Source organism: Coloeus monedula, assembly GCF_965178545.1.
Source record: "Coloeus monedula genome assembly, chromosome: 1".
NCBI lineage: Eukaryota > Metazoa > Chordata > Aves > Passeriformes > Corvidae > Coloeus > Coloeus monedula.
The window spans coordinates 8,537,636-8,560,463 of record NC_138781.1 but is presented as its reverse complement, the minus strand read 5'-3'; the positions used below and the strand labels follow the sequence as shown (position 1 = coordinate 8,560,463).

The 22,828-nt window shown below is 37.7% G+C and overlaps 1 protein-coding gene across 1 annotated transcript in view; it reads right to left on the bottom strand.

The window, feature by feature from the left end:
• Positions 1-22,828, bottom strand: part of UBE3C (ubiquitin protein ligase E3C) — a 73,418-nt gene that overhangs the window by 5,409 nt on the left and 45,181 nt on the right. The window contains exons 19-22 of the mRNA XM_082285235.1: positions 11,367-11,579; positions 3,516-3,704; positions 3,352-3,418; positions 2,376-2,506 (exon numbers count right to left, since the gene is read on the bottom strand). Coding sequence (XP_082141361.1) covers positions 2,376-2,506; positions 3,352-3,418; positions 3,516-3,704; positions 11,367-11,579 — 600 coding nt within the window. The remainder of the gene's footprint in view (positions 1-2,375; positions 2,507-3,351; positions 3,419-3,515; positions 3,705-11,366; positions 11,580-22,828) is intronic.

Below are 22,828 nucleotides of genomic sequence, written 5' to 3'. Positions count from 1 at the left end.
ATGTTAATTGAATTCCCCTACTCTAGCTTTAAAAATGGAATTCTAAATTGAAATGCCATGCCAAGGGCACCATTTGTTGCATAATTAAATACTGTACAGCGGGAAACTGCAATGGTTTGGAAGGGAAAAGTATCATCGATTTATTATGTGACCTGATTGGAACTTAACAATTTTCAACCACACTTTAATGATTTTTTTTTTTTTGTCTGTAACAATCACATTTATTAAACTTATTAAACTTTAATTAGCTTTAGTAAGTGTTATTCTGAACCTGACTCTGGCAATGAAAGTTTAAAATTTTTAAATGATGCAAAGCTAGACTATGTTATTTATGAACTGCGATCATCAAGGTATTTCCTAATCTTAAATCAACGTGCACTAACTTGAAGAAAACATGCTGGTCCCACAATATAAAGCCTACACAGAAAATTTCAGAGTGAGAACCAGAAACTGTGTTTCTCTCAGAAAAATACACACACACTGAAACTGCAAACACATTTTGAAGATGGTTTGTGCTCATGTCTCACATCAACAAAAAAATGTTCCCACAGTTACTTAGCTGGTAATACTCAGCACTCCTGTGGCTTCACAGTCTGCACCTTCAAAGCTCCAAACACCACACTGTCATGGGCTATGAAGGCATTCCTGATGATGACAATACCAGTCACACGCTGCCCTTTTTGGCAGACACTTCCTGGCAAGCCCCTGGTTTGGAGGTAAATCCCTGGAAACAGGTTTTGCTGCAGCCACCCTGCGGTACTGCCCAGCAGAGCAGCTCTAACACCCTTTCAGCTGCTTTCCTCTGCCAACACTGCTGCATGTGGCTGAGCATGCAAGCCCCTCGTTCAGTGAATTAATCTTTTAACTTACTGCTTTCATGCTGAAAATTTGGTGCCTAATTTGCTTCCATTTTTTCCTAGCCACATATGTTACAGTCAGTTTGTGGCCCATCTCCCAAGAGAATGCACAAACTTCAGCTTTCCACATTTAGCTTCTTTCAAATGTGTCACTCTCAGCCTTAATATCTTTAGACTTTCGATTCACTTCCTCCATCTCTTCAAATGTCACACTGGCTACCTCAAAGCTGGGTACCTACATCTGCACTTCCTCCCCTCCCCTTGTAATTAAAAGGGGATGACAACAAATGGGAACTTCTGCTTAAATGGTTTCCCCAGTTGTTTCCCAATTCTCCCTTCCTCACGTGACTGACGTGCACTGTTTTATCTTGGTCTCATCCCAGAGTTTTCCAATTGCTCTTCCTGCTGTCCTGTAAAATCCCATTCATTGCTAGAATACTGTACAGTGAGAATCACACAGACCTGGGGAGTTTAGGAGAAATGCCTGCAGACTTTTAAATAAGGAATCACATAAATCAATCAACAAATACCCTAGACAGGATTCATGTGTTTCAAAAGCCATCTCCACTGTCTCCATATCAAATCTATGGACAGTCTTTACTGTTAAAGGGGATCTACTTAGCATGTTTTTGGGAGTCTAAGAAATGACTCATTTCATCCTGAAGTTGACACACAGAACAGTCAGACCAGTTACCAACTGAAAGTGCCAGTTCCAATCCCGGGTGTCTATAAAAGGAGTGTAACTGAGCTACAGATTACAGATGTTGAAGATGAAGGATGTTGCCTATCCACATGGCAACACCACTCCACAGCACTCAATGTTCCCACATTTTAGGGGAAATGACATGATGTCTGGTTCTTAGCCAAAATTTTGCAGTCCAGTGAAATTCATGGGTAGAATATCCCCACAACTTAGGTTCAAAATGTCTTCACCTTGCCTTGGTCTCTCTTTAGTTTCATCAGCAGTACAGAAAATTTTTCTTCATACTTAAGCTTCCCTGTAAATAGCAATCTGGAGACAGCAGCTAAACATTTTGCTACTAATAATGAGCTGTGACCTATAAGCAGATAAATGGGAATTAGAAAAGAAGACAATGTATGTCCTGCTTCAAATGGTTAATTTAAAAGGATCAAATTTAATAGCTGCTTTTATATCCTAAATTCTCTTTTGCCTGACTTAGAAGGCACTATGCTTAACTCAATCTTTTGCTTCAAACTGGTAGCAATTCTGCTTCGGCACAGTAACATGAAATGGCAGCAAGGACCTTCCATCACATGCAGCAAGTGCTCTCATCAATGGGTCTGTAAGCTGATCAAATTTCGCAGTTAAAATGGAAAGCAGCAGAACACTTCATTACATATTTTAAAACTGTACTTATTATACATGCAAATGCAAACATTGAAGCTATTTCTGTAGTCACGGATGAGTATTCTCAAATTGTAGATTCCTAGACAAGAAAAACTTGGATCAACATCTGCAGCATTTCTAAAAGCTTGCCAGGATGCCAGAAGACATACCTTAAACCCCAGAAGAGGTGGTCGAGAGCAGCTCGTTACAAATTTGAGTAGTTTACGTTTCTCTTCATCAGTGAAGCTTTCTACAACTCTCCAGAATATTTTAATTACAGGATGGTCTGCTGTGTAGCCACCTACAATGAGATTTAAATGATTTACAGCTAGAATATTTTTATGTAAGAAATAAATTCTTCAGAAAACCTAGCATCAATCTTGAAAAGTCTGGGGAAAATATTATAACCAGCAGGCTTGTATTGCTAACTCCCAGTACCTACAAGTCTCTGATCCCTGCAATTTCAGCTTCATTGCTTACCTATGGCTACTATATCCCTCAGCTTCTTAAATGCAGTTTTCTTCACTGAATCGTATTTTAAATTAATTTTATTTAGTTTAGCATTTAGCTAGTAACTTCGGATTATTGCCTTTTCACTCCAAGAACGCACAAAATCTGCAAGACCCAGGATGTTACTGAATGAATCCACTTACCCTGAAGTAAGCCCAGATGTCAACTGATGACTTGGTAGCTACATTTTGATTACATTCATGATAAATGCAGGGAAAAAATTCTTACAAGCTAAAACTATGATCTTTCTCTTCAGACTATCTGAGAAATAGTACATATCTGAATGTGGTGGTACAAACTGCTATCCCCAAAGTCATCTGCAGACTTGTTTTCAGATCAACCAGACACAGTCATCAACTAACTTAATTTAGAAAAGAAACACCCTTGAATTATCTGGCTATAAACTTGCATTTAATTGTGTGAATAAAATAAACTGCCTATCTCAGTTTCCCAGCATTTATAAAACTGTGTTGGAATTTTAGTCAATGTTCTGAAATTTAGTCCCATCTACCAAATTTGGGCAAAAGTAACAAGAATGGCCCTGCAACTTTTTCTTAAAAGGCAAGATAAAAAGCAAGTTCATTTATTCCCAAGTCAGTTATAACAGATTTTTTTACTTAAGCAAAATATGCTTACCTGAATAGTTTGTGAAAGATTTAAGGTCATCCAAACTAATAGGAACTTGTGCACCGGAAGTCAGAACCTAATGGCAAAGGAAATGAGACCATTACATTACAGGCAAAAATCAGCAATTATTTCTGTTTAGAGCCATTGTTTTCTGCAGCTTTAAGGAGAAGTACCTGTATTTCCTGCTGATCAAACATTCGAAGCCACTCGAGGTTCACCACGTTGGCCAGCCCCTGACGGAAAGCCAGGCAGTGCTGCCGGATCTGTTTGTTCAGCCTGTAGTCGGCCACCAGATGGATGTACGCAATCCGGTTAGCGCTGGTGACGGGAATGTCCTTTCCACCGGGCTTCAGCTCAACCACCTACAAACACAGCAATTCCCATCACCCTGATAAACTGCTCTGCTCCAACCGTGACATGGGGCTGCAAAACATTCTAGGAAGTGATGTATCCATTTGAAGTTGACAGAATACACTCAGGAATAGTCACCTCAAACTAAGATAGAAGATTATGAGGAGTTACAAAGATAGGTGTTTTTTCTGGTTACGTGTAAGAGCACATTCTGTGCACCCAAAGCTCCAGCTGCCAATGCAGCTCATCACACAGTCCCATGGGTTATCACCAGAAAGCAGACTCAGCACAGTCAGAGCTCTCTTAGAGGAGCCGTCTGTAACACCAAATTCACCAACGTAAGTCAGACAAGAACTGAGGTGAAAATACCTTCCTCGGCAAGCTTGCCCCAGCTTCACTGCTAAGTACCCTGGAAGAGAGTAGCCTGTAAAAGCACAGAGCTCACACAGAACACTCTCCCTGCAGCTGGATTAGGGAAGCTGTGCTTACCTGGATGGGCTCTTCCCTAATAACTGTCTGCTGCTGGTGAATTCTGCAGGGTCACATTATGGTAAAAGCAACATCCACTGAGTCAAAATTCAGAGTATGACACAAGCCTGATTTGCAGAATGCTCAGCATTCACAATTCATACTGTTGAAAATGTACTGTTGTATACGCTCAGTACATTCAACGCAAGTAAAAAAACCAACCAAACAAATCAAGCCTAAGGGTTGTTTTTCTACTGGGAAGCTTAACTTTTGTCCTTCAGGTACACCAAGGTACCTCATTGTGGAAGAATTTTTAAAGAAAAACCCCAAAACTAAAGATACTGTAATTGCATTAAGAAATAAACAAGGATCAAAGATAGTTGTTACTAAAACAGGAGAGGCCCTCACATATTCTACTCTTTACTACATGAGGTTAATTTTGTTAAGCAGCAACCCAACTGGAAGGTATTACTAGAGTACTTAAGAGAAGAAGTAAAGAAACCTGAAAAGCTGAGATACTGTCACCTTCCAGAACTCTTCAGAACTCTTGTTTCTTTTTTTTTCCTACACTCAGGAGTCACCAATTTCTTCATTTAAACCAACTGTGCACTTCAGTATGTAGTAATGATGACATCTTTAGAGCACAGAGAATTAAACACATTAATAGTTTCTTTTCTAACATGCTACCTAATAATGTGAGCTGTTCTTGTACTAAGCAAAATGTGCAAAATGGTATGATTAAAAATTCACAGTGCTTTTGAGCATTCAGAGTTTTTCTTGATATTTAAGGCAAAAGAAACCATTAAGATCTATGAATTCTGACCTCCCAGATAACACAGGCCAGAGGATTCTGTCTAGAGATTCCTGTATTTAACTCAATAAATCCACAGATGAGTTAGTGCACATTTTTCAGAGATATGCAATCCTGTGATGGAGTATCTACCACTTTGATAAGCTACCACAACCTGAATTACAATAGGTGTTAAAAATAAGTCTTCCTTCCCATTTTAATGTTTCAGCTCCAAGTTTCTGGCTTTTGTTAGCGCCTACAGTAAAAAAACTCATCAATACTCCACGTCTGTATGCAGGTACTGATTATGCTTACACCCTCTCCTGCAAGAATTAAGCAAGAGGAAGGTGTCAGTGTAGGTGACACCATTTCACACCCTGTACACATTATCTTGCTCCCTTTGGGCAAGGCCCCTTCGACAAGAACCAGGGTCACAAGACCCAGGAGGGCTCTCTCTGAGATCACCCATCTCAGAGCCTGGCATGGGACACAGCCAAGGGCCATTTCCAGAGGGTACATGACTGTGCCTGGGGCCACTGACTGCCCTAAGGGTGAGGGTATTTTTACTGGTGAAGTCCACAAGGAGTATTAATAGAAGTAAGGGACATGTTCCATACCACAGTGGAAACAGCTGATGAGAAGGGGGCCCTGCACTGCTGAGCTCTCTCCTCTGTGTTTCATCCCACTGCAGTAATTTTACTACTGTCGCTGGAAAGTTAATCATCAGATTAATCCAATTATTGACAAGAAACGTTCTCATTTTCACTTCAAATTCAATCGTAAAGTTTGTTCATACCCATTGTCCTTATTTCAGTGTTGAAGAGCTTAAACAACTCTTTCCTTCCTCTTCAAATATATCCATGATCTATTACTTATGGGCAGCAACTTCATTAATCTTCCCAGAGACTTTTACATGGAACTAAAGACAGGGTTTTTTTATTTCCTCCTATAACATACCTTTTACAAAGCCTAACAAGATCAGAAAGCTTTCTCTTACTTCTTAAATTCTTGTCCTCTGTAGCTTTACAAGATCAGAGCAACCAGTGATGTTGCACACAAACAGATCAGTGTTGTGACCTCAGTATTACTAATATTTTACTACCTTACAAACTTTCTCTACTTGTTTGCAGAACTGCAGAATTCTGTGGGGTTTTGATACCATTTAATATAATCCCTCTCTCTGAGGTATGGACACACTGAATTAGGCCATATTAAAGCATATTTGTATTACCTAACTCATCAAGCCTCTCTTAACAATATGGACACCAGCAACACCCTAATAGATATCCCTCTATGTGCACACAGTAATTTCTGTAAGCTCAGTATTTACACTAAAACATGCTTGAACTGATCTCCTTCCTAAAATAGCCAAGGGAAACTACTGGCAGGGTGTTCTACAAAACTGCTGGATTTAAGATCATCCCAGCACTAGGTGAAATAAAATGTCTGACCTTCCCTGCATGCCAGAAAACAGAAATCAGAACACAGATTAATTTACACTTGCATTGTAATAGCACTGGCTCCACAGTGCTCGAGGGATGTCAGGAAAGCTGTATTCATTCTATAATAAAAAGCTATTCTCTCCCCATAAAGTTCTTCCTGCAAAACAAAGGAAAAAAGGTGTTGTTCTCCTCCTGACCACTATTTTTAGAAAACAGGACAGTTATTTTGGTTTTAAATCCTATTATTCCTTTTATTTTTATATTTTTAAGTAGCAAATCTTGATTTCTGATCCAGCAATGTTTCTGTAGCTCCCCTTCTTCCCCAGAGCCCTGCATTGCCATAGCTAGGGTAGAGCATTCTGTTAACTGCATTTCCTGGGGTTTTCTAGAAACCTAACTATCCCTTTTCGGAGTTTGTCAGTGTGAGGTTAATTTTACCATTGTTTTGTCAAAGTATCATCCAACACCAAAACAAAAGGGATAACAGAGCACAAATAATAAATATATTATGCCAAAAAGGCTAAGAAGGATGTAAAACAGGAGACAGAAAACAGTAACACTTGGTAAGCATAAAACTAAAGTAAAGGTAGATGCAGGCCACTTTTCAGTCATTCAATGTTTTCATGGCATTAAAGGAACTATTCTAGAATTCCCATTTAATTCTAAAAAGTCAGGAATTATTGTTCAAGAGTTCCTTTTCAAAAAAAGGAAACATAGCGCAACTTAATACATCTTAAACACTTTATAAGCTTCATTTTTACTTTTGTCCATCCAGTTCTGGCCACTAGATGGGGCAAGACAACAAACCAGGTAACCCGGGACAGGCCACACGAGGAAACTACAGCCCTCCCTGTGTCATCACCTCAGCTTCTATTTTGTAGATCTAAGTTGAAACAAACAAACAAAAAGCATTTTAACTTGGTTCTTAATCAAAATCGCATGTACTAAAAGGCAATCAAACCATAGATGTAATTTAAATAAGTACTCAGATCACTCAGACAAATTTGATTCCCTACTCACAAAGTGCATCTTCAAAATGAAGGGGAAATACCAAAACGGGACAGAGAAGTCCCGTATGAAGACATAAGACATGCATCTCTTCACAGAACCACAGAACCTCCAGCACAATTTCACAAAGCTCTTATAGATATCCAAGAACTCCTACAAGATGAAAATCTTTTGTCTTGGGCTCTGATCACTTTTGGTCACATCACCTCTACAGTTTTTCCCCATTTTGAAAATAAGTCGATGAAGTTTTTTTTTCCTTTCTTTCCCTGTCACCTGCCTTCCAGATGTTCAGGCAGGAGTTCAAGTAGGAGGCTGCATATGAATGCCTAAGAATGCATTTTCTGTAACTGTTATGAGTCTGCCTGAGAAGGCTCAGCCTCAGCTTAACTACTTAGCTGCTGAAAAACCTCTAAAATCATTCATCTAAGCCACTGTAACCCAGTAAAGAGGTTGTCAAGATGGAAACTTTCAAAACTATTTTTAAGGCTTTAAAATTTTCCCCCGAAGAAATTTCAAGGCAAAGAACTCCCCTTTGGTGAGTCAGCATATTTTCAGCGACAGCAATGGCATTCACACCTGTTTCAAAAGCCCAAGAAGGTGTCCCAACACCAAGTTCTACACTAGATGGGTTTCATAGAAACTGCTGCCATATATATTATAGTGCTTCTCTGTGGGTTTGTGCTTTTACACTTTTATTTATGGAATCTTCTGATCACACTCAACTTCTGATCTATGTACTCTCAAGTATCAGTGTTTGAGACTGATACTTTCAAACAGAGTTTCTGGAGTACAGTATCCAACATTTCTGAAGGAAGAGGAAATGTTTATTTGCATTTCCCTCTGCCCCTGGACAGCCACAAAACTCGCCTTCCTCACTGAAAAAAGCATCGGACAAAGGTCTGAATAGGAAAGGTGTCTTCTTGAATTTGTTATTCTTACAGATCTTTCATAACCATCTCATCCAAAAGATAAGAGGAAAACTTAAATCAATCTACACAGCTGCTTGAAGGTACCTGTCTGTAACTATAGGCTGACCTCCTTAGAGACTTTGCTACTGGCCACCGTTTTCTGCAGGAGACCCAACAGTTGAAATGTAGGCTGGTATCACTGCATTAGATAGATCTTTATCAAAAGCTATTTGGGGTTGGAAGATAAGGTTGATGGCATAGCTCCCCTAATTAGCAGGTCTAATGTGCAAATTATTAAGTACCTTTTTCAACTTCTGGTGAATGCACTTTGACAATAGTTTAATGGGGTCTAAAAGCACATTACAGGATTGGAATCAATACACTGATAATAGAATTTCTACCTTCTATTACTGACAGAGGCAATAGAGCCCCTTTTGAATGTGTTTTTCATTGCAGATAATGCTTTTGTGCCACAGTTGGTGGATGGACGCTGCCATGAGGACAGCTATTTACAATGATAGATTTATGATGCATTTATTGGGCACTAATTTATTAAACACTAAAGTGGCTGTTTAGCTGAAAACTACATATAATGTACATTGAACATAAGGAGTGCAAATTAAGCTCTTTCCCAAAGTGAATTAGCTTTACCTTGCCACAATCAATTAGCATGCAATGGTTACAAGTCAAATAGTAGACAAAATGTATTTATCCATATGATGTTTATTAAGGTAATGAAATGAAGCATAAAAAGAGACTTGTTGCCTTGAAAGGCAGAAGACAGTGACAAGAACCAATGGGTTCTGTTGAACTACACTAACATGCAGTGAGCCTCATAAAAAGGTGGCTGATACTTCATGGGTAAAATGTTCTCTCTTCAAGTATAAAAAGAGCAAACCAGCATCAGAATATTTATTTCAACTTACACTTCATCTAGTTACTCAGTAACTCACTAAAATATTAAATATTCGTTCAGAAGTTATGCCAAACAATTACAAATGAGACATCTTGAAAACAGCAGCCACAGCCCTCATTTTAGTTAGATACTAAACTGGGTTTGTGTTAGCTGTGACCAACAAAACTATTACTTTAAGTGCAGTTAAATAAATGGTTTTAGAATTCAGACTTTCTCCCCCATCGCTGTAGATCCCACATAATACTGGAAACTGCCATTTTGTGTGCTTTGCACCAACCTCTGGGTGCTACAGACCTCAGTTCAGTGCCAGCCAGGCAGAGCACACGGTACCACACAGCAGCCACTCTAAGAATGCGCTTTTGGGTACATCTGTATTGTGGATACTAAAAAGTTAGAAGCAGAGGAATTTTCCAGCTTCTGCAGCATCCTGTGAAGTTTTCTTTTCTCATGCAAGCTAGCTGAAAACAGTGTAGAGGTTTTTGTAAACCAAGACTTTACCTCACAGGTGCAAACTTGTTATGCACAGTCTTGTGGTGGTACACTGAAGAAACTATTTTGAAGTGGGTGTCATAGCATTCGCCAATCACTCTGAGGGGTGGATGGTCAAGTGACCAATAGCATTACACCACTCTTGCAAACCAAGTTATATAAACAGATTTATAATCCATTAAATGGGACCATTTTATTCCTGCACTTGGACTTGTGTGGTTCTTTACGCCGTTCTTGGTACAACAGCGACACTGTATCACGTCTTTATCTCAAGTCTTTGAGTGTTTTTCTAAAGACAGTGCAGGTCAGATGGTTTCACACAGGGAGTGTAATCCAGGGAGGAGAACGACATACGGCACATGGTTAATATTAAATGCTACTTATATCAGGCAACTCTTGCCTCTCTCCTTTAGTATGCTTTAAGAACCCCAAATCTGAGGGTATTATTTTAAACTTAATGCAATCCAGATTTTAGGATCTTCCAAAATGACAGGGAATGGATGACAGAGGAGTAAGATAAAATCCAAGCCTGATGCTGTTCAAGCAGAAGTCTTGGCCAGCAAACTTGCTATGACTTAAGCAGCAGCAGAGAATTCAAGCTACCAATTTCCAGAACAGGTTACTGCATCCCAGTGGTGCTGCTGTGTTGGAGACATGCAAAGTCCCAGCTTCCCTGAGCAGCAAACCCCAGAGAACTGCTCACCCTCTTCTAGAGTCTCTGTTTCTTCCCCACGAGAGGAGGTTGAATTCAGATGCTGCTGCTCGTCACAATGTGGGCAGGTCTACTTTTTTCATCCAATTATATGCCATAACCCAGTGTAAGTTTTCAATCCTCAATTTTAAATCCTCAAAAATGAAAGGGGAAACCCAACAAAAGACTTTACCTAGGAGGCTACCTGCATTAGCACACTAAGGCAGGCTTTTAAAGCTCTAGTGACATTTATTTTCTACTATGAGCGATCTTTAGTCCACACAACAGAGCAAATAAAAGCTATAATCAAATTATATGATGCAACTGTGTTAAAAACTCAGATTTAAGGACCTAAGTAACTGCTTTATAGAAGCACTGAACACCATTTATCCCCGCTGACTAATCTGGTGTCTCAAAAAAAAAAAAAAGAGGTGGGTATACAAAAAAAAAAAAAAAGAAATTTGTGTCGGGCAGACTTCAGGCTCTCTACTTTGAAAATTGCAGTTACAGAGACAATGCTTGTCCCACAATAAAGGGTCTTTACTATCATTGGTATTTAAAACCTCTCTGACTGCTACCTGCAATTCTAAAGCCAGGCAGTACTTCTAGAGTTTACACATCATCTAAATTCTGCAATTATTACAAGTGCAATTGAAGAAACAACGTATTTTTGTTCAAGAGACATTCTCAGGCAATAGACCTTTTTATGTATGACTGTTGAAAAATAATCACTGCAGTTTACTACTTAAAAGACCAAACATTCAGGTAATCATCAAAAGTTATTTTTTTAAGTACAACAGTTGCTCTCTGCTCCAAATATTGAGTCAGAAACCCAACTAATGGCTCACAGCACCTTTAACAGTTGTTTACTATCACACTTAAATTAAAAAATTAATTAGTAGAGATAGTAATGATTCACCAGTCATAGATAAAAGAAAAAAAATTTCAAAGCCATTCTTACCTGCGCTTCCCCAAGGTCATTATTTACCACGGTGAAGTTTAGTCCAAGTTCTTCCACATCCCCTTCATAGCTCTTGAGAAAAAGCAAATTTTTGTACATTTCTGGATCTAGTGAAGCTAAATGATGAATGTCAACATCAGCACTTGTCCCTAATAATTTTGAGAGGAAAAAACTAGCAAATGGCAGCTCCACCAGCATATTTTCATAAAGAGCCTGAAAAATAAAGCAATTAAAAAGTACATTAGATTTTACTGTTGCACATGCAGGAATTCTGAAGGCTATTGTCTATTTCTCAACTTTTGAGTAATTCCATTTCAATTTGGTGCCTGAGTAGGTTCTTCTGTCATGGAAATAGCTCAGATATTGCATAAATTTAAGAATATTCATCTAAAATTTGAAATGTGAATATTCTTGTGAAATACCAAGGTCCCAAATCTCACAAATTAGTTATGTTGTGATTTAAAATGTAAGGTCATTGCTTATCTGTCATTACTCTTCTTACCCAAACTGCATAGATTTTCAGGAAAAGCAAGGTTTGCTAAAGGACAATGCAACTGCACCAAGAATGTCTTTAAAAAAAGTTAACATCTCTACTTCCATTAGCACCATCACAAGCAATGTCATTCCACTCATATCCACCACTACACATAGAACTGTCATCCCCCTCATCCCCTTAAAAATAACTCTGTAAAACCAGTACATTTTAAACTAATAAAAACTATCTCCTGCATGTTACAGATTCATTGCTGCACATTTTGGCTGAATTCTACTGCTCTAATGCCACAGGCAAAACATCATTTCCAAGCCAAGAGTTTACCAGGTCTGACTGTATTACAGGTCCAATCCTTTCTATGCCTGACACTGCTACAGATGTCAAAAAATTACTGAACCAAACATGTACCTGACCCAAATTTGCAGCACTCATGAAAGATGTATTTTGACTGCAAACTCAAATTATCCTCAAGAATTTTCAAACTCGAGCAATACCATTCTACATTGATCTACTGTATGAGCACATTTCCACAAAGTGCAAAATATCTCTGCATTACTTTTCACAAAGTCAGTAACAACTTCTTGACTGGAAGAAAAAAGTACTTATGGTAACTTCAGAGCTATTCTGAATAAAGGACCCCTGCTTTAAAAAGACCCATTCCTAGCACATGCTGCCTTTCTCATTGTCCACTCTGTCTGCCACATCACCATCTCTCTACTAGTGACAAGCAAATCTTTACAGATCATCAGTATCACTGCCAGGCTCATCAGGAAAGGCATCACCAACATAACATCATTGAAACATCTTTGTTTCCTTTTAACTCTCCAAGAGCAGTATTTTGACATTACTTAATTCCTCCAGAATCTGCTGGAAACTTAGAAAAGGAATAACACTGAGGGGGAAAAAATAAACGGAAAAAAGAAGAATAAAGGTAGGTCTAATCACTCAATGATATTCCAACAAAGACGTTAAGAAAAATATACACAATTCCTTAAACTTTTGAAAGAACATTGTTCTATGAGGTGAGTTAGACCTTGCAAAAAAACCTGAGAATAACGAGTTCAAAGCCAAAGGGTGCATTATATTTAGAGCCATATGATTTATTCAAGGTGTAGAAGTCAAAATCCTCATTTGTATAGTTGACTTTAAAAGCAAACTAGAGGGATAAATCATTAATTTGCAATGTGTAAGGTCAGTGTTTGCTGTTCCTGCATTAGTAACAATAAAGCCATTGTAATTCCTTAAATATATCAAAGCTACCCGAATTTAAAATGGAATTCCATCTATGACTCATAAAATGTAAATGCAGAGGTGTAATTTTTTACACAAGGCAGGTTTAAGCCTTTAGAGCATTTAATATACAAGGACTAATAAATGATAGCACTAAAAACTATGATCACATCAGCTAAATGGATTATAAATTAAATTTCCATAATGTATGCAACTGAAATACAAATGTAGACATAAATCAAGGTATTTTCTAAACACAGGTTAATTACACAAATTCAAAACCTGTCTATTTTTTATGCAAAATAATCCACTTAGCATTTTTCAAACTGGTCTTAAGTCTTCACCACTTGCAACACTTGATCCTAGAAGCCTATCAATAATTCCTTGTCAGGAAAAAACAGCAATAGGTATATTGAAGAAACTTGTATGTTATTTTTCAAGTGTCTGTCTTTTATGAGTGTTTATTGCTAGAAATTGTGCCAAAATGATTTGAAATAAAAAGGATTAATTATGGTAGAAGCTTTTTAATATAAGTGAGTGCAGCTGCAATGCAATTAATGCAAATTGCGATGCTATCAGGAAAATAAATGTGAACAACATCACTGGCTATTTCTGTTTGCTGCCAAATAACTTCAGTAATTTACTACATTAAGAATCAATAAAAAAATAATGCATTTCAAATGCATCACTATTAATCTTCAGGTAGTTCCAAAGTGAACATTTATAACTTCATCTAAAAACTATATAAAGCATTTTTAAATAAACTAAATTGTGCAACTTGAGAATAACTTTAATTACTCCCTCTCTTAGCTAAGTGATTGCAATATTTAAAACAAAGTATTTTTGGAAAGAAGACAAACAGTAGTGCTTTAATTAGTTTGAAAGTCAAGCTATCCTAATAAAGTTTAATAAAGAATGCACTAAAACTCTGGTGAATAAAGTCATTATAAACTTTGGGTTTGTTTCAAAGAGGTGAATTCCACCATTACAGCCCCAGCACTGTGCAGAGATGCAGTGAAATGCTGTGTACAACATGATTAAATAAATTGAAACTTTATTTTCTGGATTCCATCTAACTTTTCTGTTTCTCAGTCAGCATAAACTGATCAAACTACCTGTTGTTGCTGAAAACTCTGATTCCACACATTCCTGCCAGGGAGATGGACCCAATCACCTGCTGATTCCCTTGAGTTTGCTTGCAGGTAAAGCAATTGTATAGTAGAGGCGTACAGGGTCATTACAACCTGAATAAGGTTCAAAATTTGCAGATTATTTGTGTTGTGCTTTGTTTGGGCTGTTGGATTTGGGGTTTGTAGGGTGGGTGAGTGTTGGTGGCCACAGCATGGACAGTGAAGTCTCTTTCAAATCAGAGTAAGATCCAGCTCACAGCCATGGCTGAAACTGGGTGGGAATAGGAGCACCGTTTGTTTCACCAGGAGCACAACTTTTGAGCTGCCAGCAGCCCATGGAAGCCCACCCTGATGGGGATTTTTCTGACTAAAGCTTATCTAATGGCCAAGAGGGAGACTTCACTCATTCCTTCTTTTTCCATACTAAACTGCCTTGGGGAGCTCTAAGTTACCCTATTTCAAGCTTCGTTTTTTGCCTGTTTGAACTCTCTGAACTGGCTTTCTGCAACGTAAGGGAGGCAGGAGCCCAGCATCAGTGACAGGCAAGGGAACGATGACCACCTCTTACAGAGGAAACCAGCTGTCAGATTCATCAGCTGCAGTATGAAGCTGCATCATTAGAGTGTACTTATGTATGTACTTTAATACAATATAAGGTCATGCTCTCACACAGAACTTGTCCTCTTTCTTCCTCTCACAGCCAATGAGCAACAACATTGATGGAAGAAACTGGCTTGCTCTTGGAGAGAGATGTCTACTTCTGTTTGGCTAAATCAGAGCTTCCTGTTCATACACTGGTTCAGGAGATCAAAGCCAGCAAGTTTAACCAATATACATTTTAAAACTAATCTCTTCTCAAACTTCAAGTACTCTCACCCTTTGGCGAGTTCCCTTTAACTCTGCAGTAATCACTGATGGGACCGATCCCTTTCTACAATGAGTTCTGACAGTTCCCATTCCCAGCTTTCCTGTCTGAGCTCCTGACTCCATTGTCTCTACCCTGCAGTCCATGAACTGCAGCAGGCCTACATAAGGCAAAAAATCCAGATGGGAAGGCATGAAAGGAGGGATTGGTGGTCACATATGGCATCAGACTTCTAGTTTCCAATGTACAGATGTAGGGGACAAAATAAACAACCTCAACAGAGCCTACATAGCTCTGCCTTCTTGAAAGGCTGGGATATTAACCCTCCAGTTGGACAGAAGTGCAATTTGCAGGTACAAGCATGGGGCAAGAAGCTGGTCTGAAGCAGAGACAGTGATGTTCACATCAAGGGCAATCCCACAAGCACTGTAACGCTCACAGGGTAACACATTCCCAAGTAGCTAAAAGGCTATGTCTGCTGAAAAGGCCAACCTGGATTTCCCAGCACTATTTCAAACTCTTGTAGGTTAGGGATTCTCTTTAGGTCAAGTTGACATCTCTAGATATCAAAAAAAGTAACTTAAATGCTTCTGAAATGACTAAAAAAATTTTCTATTTCAGTAACAAATTATTTTTAATACTCCCCAACCCAACGTTCTCCGAATTATGTCAAGCCTTTTCTATTTTCTGAAGAGATGGTTAAAATATAGTTTTTTTTCTGGTTAAAAGGCCAAGAACAATTATTTCACTATGGAAAAAGTAGTATTCAGTAAAAGGAACTTCACACACCTCTCTCCCTCTTTGCATGTGAATGCCTCCAGAACACATCAGAATATTAAAAACAACCAAAATAACAGGAGCCTACTGTGGTTAATAGGTTTGCACTTCACATGCAGTCTAAAGTCTGTGGTTCCTCTTTTAAGTAATCTCAGCTACCTGTGATTACAGTATAGTTCCACTGTAACTGATTGCAACTGGGACTGGCCTTTACTCAGTTCAGTGACACAGATCACAATGCAGGCATTTGAAGTGATGAAAAATATGATGTTCAGACACAAATATACTGAACACACTCACTAAACATCTGTGATGTGGAGGAAGAAGAAATAGTTTTTTAAGGCAAGCACCTTAGGCATACAATTGGTAGAGGTAATGTAGTATGGAAGAAGGATCTGGGCTGGAAGGACAGCTGTACACAGTGACAATGGCAGAAGGATGACAGTTCTCTGGACAAGGAGGACTTTTCTTCTTTCAACAAAATAGGAATAATGCCTGACAGGGACTATAGATGGTAAACATCACGATACCATTTAAGTACTACATAGTCACACAAGGTATTGCTCAGGTATGATCCCAAGATTTACGGAATTGCTCTTCAGCGAGAACAGATTTCACACCATATTTTAAATTTGGACAAAATGAAAGATATTAGAGTAATTTCAGCCAAATTAGCTGTACACAGTAGAGGTTACACTACAGCGTGCTGAATTAGGTTCAAACTGTGTAAACAAATTCACAGATGAACTAATTAAGCCTCTCTCACTGCGAGGCAGCTTTAGTGCCTTTACTTACACTTTCAGGTCTACAACTCTCTAATTTATTATTTCGACTAAAATCTCTCTTAAGAAAAATAATCCGTCCTTGCTTCTACTTTCCATTAATCCTTTACAGCCCAGAAGTGTATTTTAAATCATAAACAATGCTAAAGTCATATCCCTAGAAAGATGCACAGCTTTTGGGATAAGGCACTAAATGACTGGGCTTAAATTCAGTTATTTCCATAATCAGCCCCCAAGACCATAACCCTTTCTATTTCAGTAATTTTATACAGTTACTATTAAATAATACTTAGCACTTACAGAGTGCAATAGATCTTCAAAGCTGTACAGAACCATTAATAAAAATGATCGAAAAATACCAAAACCATTAGAACTTCCTTCTACCTTGTTATTTATATCCTAGAAATATCTCATCACACTCACAAAGCCTTTGGGGGCAGCAAAGCCTTTTCAACCCTAATGAAAAAGATTAAACTAAAAATTTAAGTTAAATTAAAATTAGCATGTACTTGCATTTTTGAAACATTTTTAGAGCTAACATTTAGTAATCTCTAGATAAAATAATTTCTTAAAGATACGCTCAATAATGTGCTTTAAAGTGAGTGAATCCCAAATGATATTGCTTCTAACACCAATATAGTAAAGTAAAATAAAATAAAATAAAATTCTCTCAGGTGTGTGTCAGAATGCAATGTGTCCTGTTACCTGGGATCACTAAGCCACTGTTTCCAAGCCTCTGAGCAGCAGTAGATGTCTAGACGCATTTGTATCACCACAGTAATGGAGAATCTGGTGCATTATCTTCCCTGTATTACTGTGAAAATTCGTATCTCGCCTTTGTTCTGTCTTTTTAAAGAACAGGAGTCCAAAATTCAGCTTGATGCCTGTAATTAGGCTTCTGCGAGCTTTATTAATAGCCCTTCCTAATACAGTCAGATTTTTAAATTATTTTTATTATATTTTTTTTTTTAGAAAAAGCCTTTTGTAAATTGGTTTTACTTCAGATTTCCCACTCAGTGGGAATTTGAAGGTCAGTAAGTACAAGTTTATAGAAGTTTCAGAGATTTGGGGCGGCAAGACTCAGGCATGAAGGACCTGCCTGTCACAGGTGCTGCAGCCAGTGCAAATCCCTGACATGGATCACAGGGGTTTGGCAGCACAGACCAAACTCCTAACTCATGAACACAGGACCAGAAAAATGTAAGGATCCATTCCCAAAGACTTCATTGGATCATATCAAGTGTAATGACCTTGAGTTAATTTTTCATTTAAAAATGGAAAGTCATGATAGTATTTTTATTCTAAGAATTAAGAATGTATTTAGTTTAATTACAATTATGTTTATTACCAAAACAGAGTGCTTCAGAATTGCCAGCACTTGCAGAAAACTACCATTTCATCAGTTTGATAGTTTCTTTCTCATTTAATAGGAACAGTTATCTCAGTAACTTATGCCATAAATATGACACAAATTGCTATCAATGTAATTTGGAGGGTTTTGAGGGATGAGAGAGGAAGCACTATACCTGTGTATCTATAGCACTGAGTAACTGAGAGTTATCATTCATTACTGAAGTTCCAGTAAAGGCTTAATAGATTTTTCTTGTCTCAAATTTAAACATAATTTAGGAAGAACTGAAGATAAAAGGAAAACTTCTCCTCCTTATTAAAGTTTACTCTTCTGACATAAAATAAACACTTACTACTATATAACTAACCTCTGGATATGCTTCTAAGATAAATCTGTATTTTAATAGCAGTGAAACTAGTAATTTTTAAAGTTCAAAGAGAATTAAGAATTTCAGTAAATATTCCAAACCTAATTGATTGAAATGGATGTAGGTGTTCCCAACTGTGAAAAAAGATCAGGATACCATTACCACACACTCTTAACTGTTTATTTATTCCCTGTCTAGGAACCTGATTTAGAGGCAATAAAATGCAATCAGTACACAAACCAGAAGCAGGAATCATCTGCTAATGGAACTTTTAATTGAGAGTGACCACTGACATGAGGTAATTCTTTCCATGCAGAACTCCTTGCAGAGACCTCTATGCACTTTATCACGGTAAACAATCACTAACATATGCATTAAAGAAAATTTAAATACATTATGACCCAATAAATATCACAATCCATCAATAAACACTTTTCCTTCCTAAAGATTTAGAGTTAAAATACCAAGTTTCAGTAGTCTTTAGCGCTAGACATATATTTACAAGGCTACTACTAACATAGCTATTTGTAATCAAAAGATAATTGGTTTTGTTAAATGCACCAGTACACAAAGGAATTGTCAAGCTGAATAACTTTGTCAGAAAATAGATTCAGATTAGTTTACATCTGCATTCATAAATCATGAAATAACTTCCATAAGGTATCAATTCTGCTCTCTTAGGATTGTGTTTCCGCACTGTAAGTGTATAATTAAAGGACCATGCCACTTTCCATGGTAAATTCCTGTTTTGATTCCATATCAGATGATTCAGGATTTTCTGAGACAAATGATCATCAGCTAATTTGCTTTTAAGCAAAATGCTGAATCTACAAAATCATGTGGAAGGTAACTGAAATTAACCGAACAAAGAGCTTATACCAATCACCTCCTCTTTGCATCAGTACCACCAATCCCATTCCTACCTTTCCAGGTACTAGCAGTATCAAATCATCAGATTTGTGGCTGCAGCACAAATCAATTAAGGGTGTACTGACTTATCCAAGCTACAGCGGATCTAATTAAGTGGCCAATAAGAAAAGGGAAAGGGCAGCCTAAAAATCAGAAGGATAAAACCCCCACCCTTCAACAGTCAGAGTGGCAAGGCAATGCTTGACACACCATCCTTCCAAATAATCAAGTATATGAAACTCCGTTCTCATTGTACAGTTCTCTTGCTTTGTTTGCTCTCTACAAGCTTTTGGTGCACAAACGACACTCACGTATCTTATCAGAAACATTTCCTTGAATGTTTTAACTCCATATGTGCTGCTAGTTTATAATTTAAGAGTTTAGGATCTGATGCAGATCTTGCTGTGAAAGGACTCCCCTAATTCCATACTTCTTAGATAAAGCCCAAGGATGATTAAGAACTACTTTAGTTTTTCTGCAGAATGGATTCTACAGACACTGCTCATCTCAGAATTGCACCTTCCAGACAGGCACAATATCCCACATAAAAAATGATCTCTCACAGCTCTGTTCAAAGTTACAAACAGTAACCATAAGGCACACTACTCTCTAAGATACAGAAAAATAACCTAATCAATAATTAGGTCCCACATTTACTTGCAGTGTAATAAAATCTGTATTTGATCTACTATTACTCTTCTAGAGATTCTTTTTACACAAGAACTTATTTTATAACTTTTTTCAATTATATATATTTAACAACATTTAGGTATGTGCAAAGAACAGTCTGTTCGATCTTAAATCAGTAAACTACAAAAACTCATAAGAAAATAAACAACTTTGACTTTCATCAGTGTCATATCCACAAGTCCAGGCAAATTACTGACCTCCTATATACCACTAAATATTAACGAGCAAAGAACTAAACCTAGATTGTATCCACCACTAAAATAATGCTAAAATTTAAAATGAACACATTAGTTTTTCTCAATTCTTGCTGCTTCTTCTATCAAAGTTCTTTATTTGGTTCCACAAAGGAAGGACTCAGTTCAAAACATCTCAAAAGACATTTTGTTCTCCATATTGCTTTCCCAATCATTTAAGACAAAAATTGGCTTTTGGCAAAACAAATCTAAATCTTTTTTTCAGAAAAACTTAGGGTCTTCCAAGAACTGCAGGTTCTATTGCTTAGAAAAGGGGACTTAATACTATATTTCAAAAATACATGTTCTTCAGCAACATGAACGTGTGACTCAAAGTTCTATTTAATATTCTGGAATAAGAGAGGTGGAGATGGTAGAACTCAGTAAATTCAAAGACACAGTGTACTATACAAAAATCTCTAGTGGCAGAGTCACTCTGTTTAACATGCAAAGACAGTCACTGCAAAACAAAATAAATGCAAGAACTAGCAGGTTTATGTCAAAAGGGAAGAGGAAACCATAAAAATTATCATACTAATCTATCTATGGATTTCCTGCCATATTCTTAAACTAATGCTGATACTTCATGGAATTTAAGTAAATTATCCTAAGAATTAGCAGCTTGATGTCAAAGAATTCTAAATGCAAATAATGTCCTTTCCCACAACATCTGTCACAGTAAGATCATTGAATAAATGCAAATGTAAACGGGAAATGGAGAAATACGGCATATACTAGACCGAGTTTAGGCCAGAACATGGTGAAGTTCAGATTTTAATTCTCCATCACTGTTCTACCAAGCACTGTTTCTGCTGAAATGGTTAACCAGTGTTTCCCTCTTTTCAGGTTTGGAGCAGACCACTCAAGAATCAGCATGGAGAAAATCCTCATTTAATATGCTCAGGTGTTGCTTCCAAATTTCCTTGCTTTGTTGCTTCTTGGCAGTCTGTCAAAAAAGTACCTTTTGTGTTTTCCTGGGTCAATTCCACTACACTGCCAAACCTGCAGCAGGAGAGTCTGCACGTGGGGAGACTTTTAGTGCAGCCAGAACAACAATTACTGCATGTGGAAAGGAAGTGGAACCAAACCAGGTGCCTGCCCACAGCCCAAAACCACCTACTGAGAGAGCAAAAGATCACAGCATCCAGACCATCCATCCTTCCGGGACACCACATGAGACAAGAAGACTTTACTTTCCAGAGAGGACAACAAAGAGGATTTGGGGTTAGAGCTCCTCTACCTGAATGTTCCTGACAGCCCAGGACACCCCTGGCTCTCAAGCAAGGCCTGGGACTCAGAGAACCCCAGCCGTGCATGCAGTGGGCAACACCGAGAGGTTCAAGTTTCCAACCCCTCCGGCAATGGCAAACTCTTACCAAGGGTGTGCCCGGCAAGCTGAGCTTTAACTTCTAAGGAAGAGAAAGGAAAATGCTTAAAAGGCACCAGTGCTAAGGTAATATTTACATTTCGGAGTAAAGTCACTGACAGCTGAGAAATGTAAACTTTGGAAGTGTTTGAGTAGCTGCTGTTTAAGCAAACTGATTTCTGCTTTTTTTTAAAAGGATGATTTCAGACAACACATGCAATTACATGATCACACAATATTATTTCTACAAGACCTTTTGCTCATCCAGTGACTACAAAACTTGAATGAACAAGCTATGCATTTTGTACACATTTTCATTTCTTCATTAACTAGAAAAATACACCCGAAAGTCAGTAATTTATCCAGGATTAAAATTATTTACATTTTCAGATACACCATTTTTCAAGATAAGCTTTAAATTTTCAGATGTTTCTGGTTCTGAACTGACCAATTAATAAAGAAGATGCCAAGCTGTTAGAAACTTCCTAATGAGAAGAAAAACTGAATTAGGTGTAACTTTATGGTGCTGAAAGTTAAATGCATTTGGTATTAGTACGAAGTGGTTACCAAGAGACAGAGAATTTCTATAAATTATTATATTTTAATGTATTTGTTTTCTGATAACATTGAAGCTTCTTACGTGAGAGTTTTTGGTGGCAGCACTCTTTACATACTGGTTTCCACAAATAAGAAATTGCTGTGGATGCGTGATTGCTTCCTTTGCATTATATCTATTTTGTTTGCAAAGGGGCTTTTAATAATCCACTATTGCTCTCAAATAGCCCTGTGCAAAGCATAAAATGGACACATTTTTGAAAACGGATGAGTGGGTATTCAATAACCTAACCAAGATCACAATACTGGCAGGTTTTGAACAGTATGGTCGTGCCTTATCTTTCTATTTAATTCATCAAGTCTCTAAATACGCTACTAAAAATGTGTCTGTGCACCTGGGCAAGGGTAATTATTAAGTAGCACCGTCAATTCTTACCTTATCTAAACATACTGCAAATACAAAAACACTTTATGCTTTCAAAATGTTAAATAGTAAATTCTCTGATTTTAAAAAGACAAAAGTAAAACTCCACTTGTAGCTCTCTGTGAGATAGAACACATTTTGCAACTTCTGTTTCTACGCTAAGATTTGAAATTCAATTACAGAAGGCAATGTGTTGTTTTGACAGAGGAAACTAAAGACTCCAAATTACAATCTTTTTTTTTAATAATGTTTCAAACTTCCCCTGACAGTTGAGCCCTGCCTCCTTCCAA